The sequence below is a fragment of the Morone saxatilis genome, unplaced genomic scaffold, assembly GCF_004916995.1.
Source record: "Morone saxatilis isolate NCDOM2014 unplaced genomic scaffold, NCSU_SB_2.0 Contig14, whole genome shotgun sequence".
Classification (NCBI taxonomy): domain Eukaryota; kingdom Metazoa; phylum Chordata; class Actinopteri; family Moronidae; genus Morone; species Morone saxatilis.
The window spans coordinates 11543614-11553818 of record NW_023339696.1 but is presented as its reverse complement, the minus strand read 5'-3'; the positions used below and the strand labels follow the sequence as shown (position 1 = coordinate 11553818).

The 10205-nt window shown below is 40.5% G+C and overlaps 2 protein-coding genes across 3 annotated transcripts in view; one reads left to right on the top strand and one right to left on the bottom strand.

Annotated features, from left to right (window-relative positions):
* The window catches only part of LOC118322792 (ras-related C3 botulinum toxin substrate 1-like), a 7474-nt gene extending 3236 nt beyond the window's left edge, over positions 1–4238 (bottom strand). Inside the window, exons 1-4 of the mRNA XM_035654605.1 lie at positions 3854–4238; positions 2091–2162; positions 1399–1516; positions 1102–1164 (exon numbers count right to left, since the gene is read on the bottom strand). Of these exons, the coding sequence (XP_035510498.1) occupies positions 1102–1164; positions 1399–1516; positions 2091–2162; positions 3854–3888 (288 nt within the window). The 5' untranslated portion in view covers positions 3889–4238. The remainder of the gene's footprint in view (positions 1–1101; positions 1165–1398; positions 1517–2090; positions 2163–3853) is intronic.
* A 2231-nt stretch (positions 4239–6469) lies between these two features.
* Positions 6470–8992, top strand: LOC118322791 (small integral membrane protein 10-like protein 2A). Of its 2 annotated transcripts, none has more exons than XM_035654601.1 (2): positions 6470–6995; positions 8007–8992. In XM_035654601.1, the coding sequence occupies exon 1, from the start codon at positions 6698–6700 to the stop codon at positions 6950–6952; it is 255 nt and encodes an 84-aa protein (XP_035510494.1). In that variant the 5' UTR covers positions 6470–6697; the 3' UTR covers positions 6953–6995; positions 8007–8992. The 2 variants fall into 2 exon arrangements, with proteins under 2 accessions (XP_035510494.1, XP_035510495.1); XM_035654602.1 differs by having other exon boundaries at positions 6476–6877.
* The last annotated feature ends 1213 nt before the right edge of the window (positions 8993–10205 follow it).

Here is a 10205-nt window from a genome sequence, read left to right as displayed (position 1 = left end):
ACAAAACACACAGATAATCTCACTGCATCAATAAGGCATTTCGATCAGCGCCATCTGACCGAAATGTGGCATTTATAATTTATTTGGGCTAATGGACGGCCTGCAAATACTGCTGAGCTGGCATATGCTTTATCTGCAGTCATCATCTCATCTAAAGTCGCCTCGGGTTGCCCTGAGCTGCAGTGAGATTAATAATCTTTCGCAAGATAAATATTACAAATACAGAGTTCGCAACACGAGTAACCAACTGGGAGTGTAGATCTGCATGTACTGACTGGTCAACGCAGCACTCTGTCAGATGGTGTCGCACTACAGCAAAAGGTGAGCTGGGTTCAAGCTGTGAGGACCAGAGCCCCCCCCCCCCACGTTGTTTATCATAAGGCCACTATCGGTCTCAACATGTCTTAACAGGATAAACGTTGGCTATACTAGACCAGGAAGGAAAATGATTCAGTGCAGTTAATGTGCAGCAGGGAATATTATCTAAGTGTGTTCAAACTTCCTCCTGAAAATAAAAAATCCCTGGTGTGGACAAACAGGGGTTTCTTAAATGTCTGAAATAATTCTCACAAAGAGGAAAGTGATTAAACTATTTACTGAACGCGTCAGTGTGTGCTTTTTATGTGTCACTTCAAGTTATAAAAGAGATGTCTCTGCGGTACTAAATACCCCCAGCTATGGTCAAAGGTGACTGGCCGACACACTATACTCACTTTATGATACAATCTCAAGGTATAGTCACCAGGAAAAGAAGGCATGCATCCAACCAACATGAGACAACTGCACAAAATAATGATCTATGTCTCACGACTGCAGAGTCTGTTAGCCCAGTAAAATGGTTCATTATTGGTGTTTTATCACACTCACCAGACAGATACATGTCAATAAAGATTATAATGCTAATGAACAAAACCACAGACTTCTGCTTTAACACAGACAAAAACTCTCCGATTTGAATAATCCGTAATGCCGTAAAGAAAAAGAGAAGGATTACTTGCATTTGGATTTTCTGTAGAAACCAGTAAATAAATAAAAAATCCATGCCATGCTCATGAAAACCTTTACAGCTCTCACCTCTTCAAACACACAGGCATCGATCACCTTGGCACGGACGTTTTCAAATGAGGCCGGACTCACAAGCGAAAAGCAGATGAGAAACACATCCTGGTAGGAGAAAGAAAACAATACAATCAGAGTCTGCAACTATTCCTTCCTGCTGAGAACAGTACACACTCTTGTGTTCATGTCATACAAAAAGGTGTGGTGTTTTTCTTTGCCTCCAACTTCCTTTTTCACTCTAGGGTCCCAAACCCTCCAAATGTATTACGCAACAGACATCAAAAGAATGATAATAGCTCAAATATAACACAGCATTGTCTGATTGTTTTTTTAATGTACCGTCTGTGGGTATGAAAGTGGGCGGAGTCTGTCGTAGTCTTCTTGTCCTGCTGTGTCCCACAGGCCCAGGTTCACGGGCTTCCCATCCACCATAACATTGGCGGAGTAGTTGTCGAACCTGACAGAGGTAATGATGTGAAATGAGATAACATCATCAGGTTTAACACTGGTTAGTAAAATATGAACATGTGATGGGAACTAAACACAAAACTAAAGTCTTAAGATGGAAAACAACATCTTAATTGATCTGCGCCCTTTTACCTATTCAGCATTCTCTGGAAATGACTCATCACTTATTGAATCTAAGTCTTTACGAATCAAAATCTTGTTTGCAGGCTGCTGAGTCAGCCCGTGACACACTGACAGCGACACATAGTTTACATAGCTCGCACAGCTGCAAACAGGGAGCAGGCTTTCCTCTTAAATTCACGCAAAATATTATATTCCCTAAATCTTTTTTTTAGGCTTTGTTGCAGTCCACAGCAGTGATTGTAACCTGTTCTGCAAGAAAATCAAACTGTCATCTAAAAAGAGTAACTGTAGAGCGAGACGCCACCTTAATTATGCAGCGGCTGTATAGGACACAAGGGTGGAGACAAATGATGGGCTGCTATTGTCAGCTTCTAGTCTTACATAAATACATAAATAAATAAATAAGTCACACCGGGCTGCAGTCGCAGATAGATACTCACACTGTGGGGATGTACTCTCCAGGAAAGGCATTGGTGGTGTAGCTGATGAGCAGGCAGGTCTTACCCACAGCTCTGGAAGGGTGAAGGAGAGGGAAAATGAGTTGTTGTTGTTGTTGTTTATGATTTCATCCTGCCAAAAGGCGGTCATGCAAACAGCCATTCTGGGTATGAGTTGATATGGATCACTCCTTCGTACAACTGCTTCTGGGTCTTACAGCTCCTCAACCAGCAGGGCAACAGTAAGGCCGCGACTACGGCTGCACGCTATGGTAAACACATTATATTTTGAGGTTATTGTGACAGGTGACTGCATTTCTCTGTGGGAATTATCTTTTTTTTTGCATCACGAGGACAAAAACCTTATTAAAATCATAATGTAATGATCTTTTTGAGGGTCTGTACCAAACAAACATGTTTTCCAATATGTGCTGTTTCGTCACACATTTTCTCTTTACATTGGCCATATTGCAGGTTTGATAATGTTTCGATTAATTGTGCGGCCCTAGATACAATTAACAATTATTGTCATTTTCAATCTGTCCATCGTTTTCTCCATTATGCATTTGGGCAACAAAATGTCAGAAAATAGTGAATAATGCGATCAGATTTCCCCCAAACTGAAATATTCAGATTCGTCTTACTGTCCAACTTCTGAAAACCGAAATATATTCGGTATACTATCGTATAAAAACACTATGAACCCAACAGTTATTCACATTTGAGAAACCATAACCATTGCCATTTATATTTAGACTTTAAGTCTTCTACTATTAATCAATTCTCAGATTTCTTCTGCAATTTTCTTTAATGTCTTTTCATTAATAATCAACCGATCGTTTCAGCTATACTCAAATCTCCAAGTAAAAAACAAATAGTGTTAAATGCACCCTGTTCTTCCCCTTTTCTTTGAGAGAACAGACCTGCGTGGATTTAGTTTCTGCAAGATATGCATAAAAGACCACTACAGGAGTTTTTATTTCCCAAATATGAAACCGAAGTGCTGCATGCATTAACACGAAACACACATTTAATAATCCATTAAACACAGTCATAGGCCTGTGAATGACTCTGCTGCTGCGGTATCCACCACACCCTCAACAAGAGGTTATGAGTGTATTTTCCTCCCACATATTGTTACACATCTGAAGGACTGTTTCAGATGACCAATCATTTATCTGTCGCAAGGCCAAAAAAGGGGTTTTAACTTTTAAACAAGGAGCTGAAAACAGGTCGCATGTGTAACACAACATTAACAGCACACAGCAACTATCACCAGTCAAACGACGGACATAAACAAAGCGCTTAACTCTCTTTATTTCTCAATTGTTGCCAAACTGAAACTTCAGCTGTGGTTAGGAGAGATATATGAACTGCCCAGTGGTGTCTGACTCACCTCAGGGTGAGGACAACAATGTAACCGAGATTCATTCAGCGTTAAATCAAAGATTAGCACACAAACTCTTGCATACTAGCTATTTTGTTTTCCAATATCAATAATCATTAAAAGCGATAAACTAAAACCAGGAAAGTATATAAGTTACCTATAAACCAAAAAAACAAACCCATGTAACATAAACAGGTTTAGTTAAAGTTAAACCTTGCCTCGCTAACTTTACCCCGTTGAGAAATACGCGGAGCAAAACGCTTTTAAAGCTAAGCTAACCTGGTGACAGCTCCGTCTGTCAGCCGTCGCCACACATCGTCCTTTAAACTTAAAGAGCCTTACATTTACACTCAATTAGCTCGATGTGGTTTAAACTCACCCGTCTCCGACAACGACACACTTTATGGCCTGCATTGCGCCGCAGCTAGAGGAATGCTAAGTTAGCCCGGGAGCCAGCTAACGTTAGCTCACAAGTCTCTTTTCCTTTGTCCGGAATCGTTCGCCGGTGAAAATGTCCCAACCGGGATCCGTTAACGGCCTTTTGGGTGGTGCGGCGGAGCTCCCGGGGTTTGCAACAGCGTGCGGGCGGACTTACAGCAACTTATCTAGCACTTTAACACCAAGTTTGCTCAGAAATTCCCTCGCAACATTCCCATGCTGTCGTGGGCTGATCGGGAAGCTGTGAAGCCAAACAGCGGCCACCACCCCTGAGGAGGAAAAACACCGGAGTCAGCCAGACACCGCCAGATGGTGCATCCGGTGTACTGTCCCGATACACGCCCACTCACACTCTGACCGTACGAAAACACGGCAGCTGGGAGTCTTTACGTTCTGAGATACACGAGCACAAAACGTGTCTTTATTTATTTATTTATTTATTATTTTAAAAAAGAACAAATTTAAGTTGGCGTCTTTAAGGAGATTATAGTAAATAACGAGTAAGACGGACAATTAAGAGTGTGACACGGGTTGAGGATATGACGTCGCTCTCCTGTGTTCCCTGGAGTCGGTCTTTCAGGTTGCGTCCTACCTGTACTAACACTAATTACACTGTAAACGGCGCTGCCACATCCAACCATGCAAAGACCTCAAGGTAAAACAGATACAGATACATTTCAGTGCCACGCATAAAGCCTGCCAGGCCTCACTTGTGTGTGTGTTGTAGAGAAACCTGAAGGGACCAGGGGGGGGGTGACAAAGAGGCCCCTCTTCCCATTTCACCAAAGGGGCCCCACCCACCTGGCTGTAAGCAACAATAACAGATAGGATGGTTTAAAGTTGTCAACAAGCAAGTGGAAGTAAGAAAATGTATGCAAAAACTGATTTCAGGGTCATTTTTGGGTCTGTATTTGTAATAGATAATAGATTTGTAAGAGAAATTAATTTTATTAAGGAAAAATGCTTAAATAAGTACATTCTTAAATCTTAAACAGGATGTAACCCTTTGCTTCAGGGAGATGTTTTTGGGCATCTATTTGTAGGGAATTGAAATCGACATAAGATATTGCTATTTGGGGATGACAGGTCTTGTGTTTCATTTTATATCCAGTACAACCTCTGTTGGAGAGGTTACGACAGGATATTTAATACTCTTTTGATCTTTTATTGTAGGATATATAGGCTACGTGAACATTTTTTAGATGGATGTGTATTTTATAAAGAGAAAGTGAGCAGATTAACAAACTTCAGGATGATGTGCTGTAATATATATATATATATAGGGACAGGGGCAAAAAAATAAAAAAAGGGCACCAGCTCGCAGAAAGTTGTGATGCATTTATGGTTTAGGATGAAGGATTACATCCCTAAAGGGCATTTAACCACATTTTCTCCATTAGAAGGACACCCTAAAGAGGGCACTTTAACGTGTTTCATCCACTGGAAGGGCATCCTAGAGGGAACTTTATCATATTTTATCTGCGGGCATCCAAGAGGGCAGTTTTGCAGTGCTTTTTAGAACATGGGCTGCCTTAAAATAAAAAATGGTGTTCCACATAAATAAAATAGAAATAGATGGACTCCAGACAGAATTAGATTTTTTTTTTAAAGTAGGCTCTTAAAACTCTTAAAAGTTTTTTATATTTTCTGTAGTTATTTTTTTATTTATCATTTTTTCCTATACTTTATGGTCGTATGAGAAGTTTGGTTAGTTTGTGTATTGTATGTAGGCAGGCCTGGGCAGTTACAGATTACATGTAACTAAGTTATGTAATCAGGATAGAAAAAGACGTAATCAGATTACAGTTACATTTAATAAAAATGGGGGCTATTTAGCAGGATTACAATTTTAAAATACATCAGTTTTTCACATTTTGGATGCTAAAAATCTTTAAAAAGCTTCCGTTTGTATCATCTTTTTAAAGGTTACATTGTTTTGTTGTTTTATTGAATACACTTGCATCAATTCCTTCCTTTCTTTTGTTTTTGTTTACATATTTGGTGTTGAGGTAATCCAGAAGTAACTTTGATATTGTGATACTTGGTTACTAACTTATTTTTTTAACATGTAATTAGTAACTGTCCATTTACCAACAATCCTTTTATTGTTTTCACAACATAACAGAGAAATACAATTACATGTCTTGAACAAACATGTCTACCCCCCCACACCCACCCTCTCAAGTGAGTCCAAATCTTGGTTGGGAATCAGGTCAATGAATTAGTCCATTCTGATTCATTATATAGAAATAAATAAAACAATCTTAGGTACTGCAAAGTGCCACTGTTTACATGTCCCCAGGCTCTTATAGCAAAAGAAGGGTTCCCAGATCTGCTGAAAATGATGTTGCTGATGTTTTATCGTGTATGTAACTTTCTCCAAGGAGAGAGTTGTAGATACAGGTTAAATATTTAAAGTAACCCTCCCAACCAAGTACGCAGCTACTGTTTGTGCTCATTTATATAAAAACAAAAACACCCGCCTGTCAGTCTAAACTCAGGGGAAGCACTCCCTTCTTAACACCCTTCCAACTTCCGTGTGTGTCACAGCGTTATGAGTCCTCTTAGTGACCATAACAGGAATCTGTGGGGAAGCTGTCGGGGTGGAGCACCGCTGACAACACAACCAGCCGATGTAGAAAAAACAAAAAAAACACAGAGGAGAGAAAAGAAAAATGGAGCTCGGCGTCAGTCAGCGATAGAAATATGAACCGTCTCCCTCTAACGGCCTCTCTCTAACTGACACAGTAACCTTAGCAACCGCCGGACCGGACCGTTAGCCCGTATGGCGGGTCTGACATATTTAGTGCTCCGGTTCTCGGGCTCCGCTGGTCGGACGTACGGAGTGTTTTCCAAAGGCTTGACGAGGACTTTGTTGATATTTTTTGATCTCGCATGGCGACTACGAATCCGATTCCCTTACATCTACCTCGTCGCTTCGATGATGTTTAACGTCAGGTTGCAGGTAAACGGCTCGTTGATTGTTAAAGTGAAACCAGGTGTCTGCCGGTGGAGTTTGTTCAGTTCACCAGCTTGGTAATGTAAATAAGCCAACAGCTGATGGGACAGGCCCTTCATGTTGAGTGAGTTGTGAACATGGTGCAGTGCGAATATCTGCTGTTTAATGGTTGAATGAACCACACTGTGAATGTTTTTTACTCCGTTTTAAAGCAGTTTATTAACTTAGCTGACACCTAGCTGAACATATAAAGTTTAATGCCTGCATTGAATCATATGGTGATCAATTGCAAATGCAGTTAGTACGTTAAACTATATATTTTGTATGTAATACTGGGCTCAGTTGTCTATAACGCAGTCAGGGCTGCAGCTAACTATCTGTTATTATGGATTCATTTGCTTTGTACTTGTAATACTTTGTTCATTAGTGGTCTATGAAATGTTGTTAAATGCTAAAACATTTCCATTGTAGCCTGGCTGACACAGGCTGATACTGATATCTGGGAGTTTAACAATCCTATAATGATAAATCTGCTGAGAGTAATTTGTTCAAACTTCTGCGTCCTGTAGCTTTTTAATGTTCTTTGTGTTTTTTCTTTAAAGTGTGGCCAAGATACACATTGGACAGGATATTTTACAGTTGAAAAATCAATTTAATAGTCCCCTTACTGCAGTTTCTTGTTACTTATCGGCTGACATATTCACTGATATTGATATATCTGCAGCAAGTTAATATCTGCCATTAGGCCGATGCAGCAGCCTGGCTGAGTCTTTGTTCTGGCTCTAATTTCCACTGCTCCTACTGTCAACTTCTAGACATCCACTGACTGATTTTTACTCTTCAAATGGCAACTGACTTTTTAATTCCTGCCAGCACTTATAAGTATAATTTATTTACATTGTTAGTTCAACCACTCCCAGCGTTTACATCCAGTCAAACATAATTGAATATCAAATTTGGAGCCAATGAATGAACTAACCGAGTAACCGACTAACTTTTTCAGCTCTAAATGCGTTTACGATTAAACAGCATCACAAACTGCAGCCTCCGAAATGAACTCACTATCTAAGAAAACGGCTCCTTTAAAGTTTGTTAACGTTCATTTTTGCCTGACAGCCTCCTCATCTGTTCTCAGGTCCACATCGAAATCCACTGATCCACCGATGCCTGCATTTGGACTCGGAACAATCACTTGTGAGCACTGCCATGTTTCAGCCCTCATAAAAAACGGTCCAACGCTGCGCAGCGACGTGGAGGAAGATGTGGAGGAAGAGGACACGTAATTCTGCAAGCTGGTGTGACGATGCAACAGAGTGCCGCTGTGGCTGGTTGTTGCGGTCAGCCGTCGTCACATGAGCCCAGTGCCTTTGCAGGGGGGGAGGGAGGACGGCAGAGATGTCTGCAAAAAAAAAAAAAGTTCCTGTATGAGGGTGAAAAGGGGGAAGAAACGCTTCACATTCGAGCTTTGCCACCTGAGTTTCAGCAGCCGCTCGTCGTGTCCGTGAGGAGTGTGTCGGATGGATCCTCCTCCTCTGGATATCGAGGACTTTGACGTGGATTTTGCAAACGGGGGGGGGGGAAAGAAGATGATTGTTACTGTGAACTTTGTAGCTACTCTTTGTTGTCTGACATGTAGGTGCTCAGTGTAAACATCTCACTTTAATTTAACAGGTAAATATCTACACCGCATGACACAAAACAAGCATGTTTTTTCGTCCTATATGGCATGGACACTTTACTTAAAGGTTGGGGTTAGCTGTATAAGCGGTTACATGGTCTTTCAGCAGAGGTTTTTGTTGTAGGATTGAAGGTACAACTACCCACGGCCGTTTTACTGGAAATTTACAGTCCGTCGTTGAGCGCAGTCTCAAAGAGAATCACTGCATGTCTTCATTGTGTTCGTACGCACACGTCGTCACACTCATTGTTGTGTTTCTGCATATCAGTGGCACTGAAAAGCGTCGTTGGTGAAAAATGTTACATGCAAAATAATACTTTTTTTTTAGCTGCATTTGTCACAAGTTTTTATTTCTGTGAAAAGGTGTGTGAGGAGGTTTGAAGTCACAGAACTGAGAGTAAGGATAATTGACTTTGGGAAGTAATAAATTAATGAAATCACTATTCTGAGCCTTTTCTGTCGTTCATTTTTGTAACATGTGTTTTGGTACATTTTTAAGGGTGTTTTGAAGAACCTTTGGATGAACACTGGTACAATACATTACATTTTTCTTTCTTTCTTTCCTCTTTACATATGGCCCTCCATGTCTTTGAACATATACACAGCAACATGTGGCAAATCTCCCTTCAACTTCTTTCATTTTCACCTGAACTTTTATCTCTTGTTACACAGAAGTGGAAGAAAATATAAATCTTTACACTAGACACCTAGAGAAACATATAAACAAAAATAAAGAAACATATAGCCTATATGTATGAAGGCGACCCGTGGTGTTTGTAGATAAAAACAAGACAGAATAATCAAATGATACATAAAGTACAACCAGATATGGGAAAATGTGTCTTTAACTGCCTCAATCTTCCACATAAAAAACCTTTCACCTTTTTAGGATTTTTGTCACCTCCCATATTGACACATACAGATTACATGGGACGAACCACAGAACTTTTATTTTAGTAATTTCTACAACTGCGACATCACAGTAAAACTGTTCAGTATCTCTCGAGATATTTCAGACCGACTTCCTCTGCTGGTTAAACATGATTGTGTTGTAGTACCAGAGCTGTCCACACGGGGGAAGCAGCCTATCAGTAGTAGTAATAGAGATCCACCTCCTTTAAATGTTGTTGACAGGCATCCTGAGCTGTCAACCTCTCTGAAGATGATACTGGCTGATACAGGGACAATGGAGCTGCAAGAAAACAAGAATTTCTATTCCTGTACTTTTTAATTGGTCACGACTTATTATATTTATGATAATATCAGTTTTACTCTTACACAATGATTTAAACTTAGAATGTGTCATTCATAAGTATGCTTCCGGAGAGGGAATGTAAACTTGCACTATGAGGTGTATTTGCTTCTTTTCTCTCTCTGATACAGATCAATTAAAAATCCTCAGTGATGTATTTAAGGAGAGCGTGACCTCCTGTAATGAACAAATGTATAGCCAGCAGACCCATTTGACACTCCCCCTTGGACGTGCACTTCTAAGTAGATTTTCAAACGGCTGACACCCTTGCTCAGCGCAAAATGTCCCCAGCAAACTTATCATAACCAGTCACGCTGATGCCAGGCTGCAGTGTAAAACCATCAGGGGTTGCCAAGGCAACAGTATTTCTCCATGTGACAGACAAACCTTCCTGCCCCCCCCCC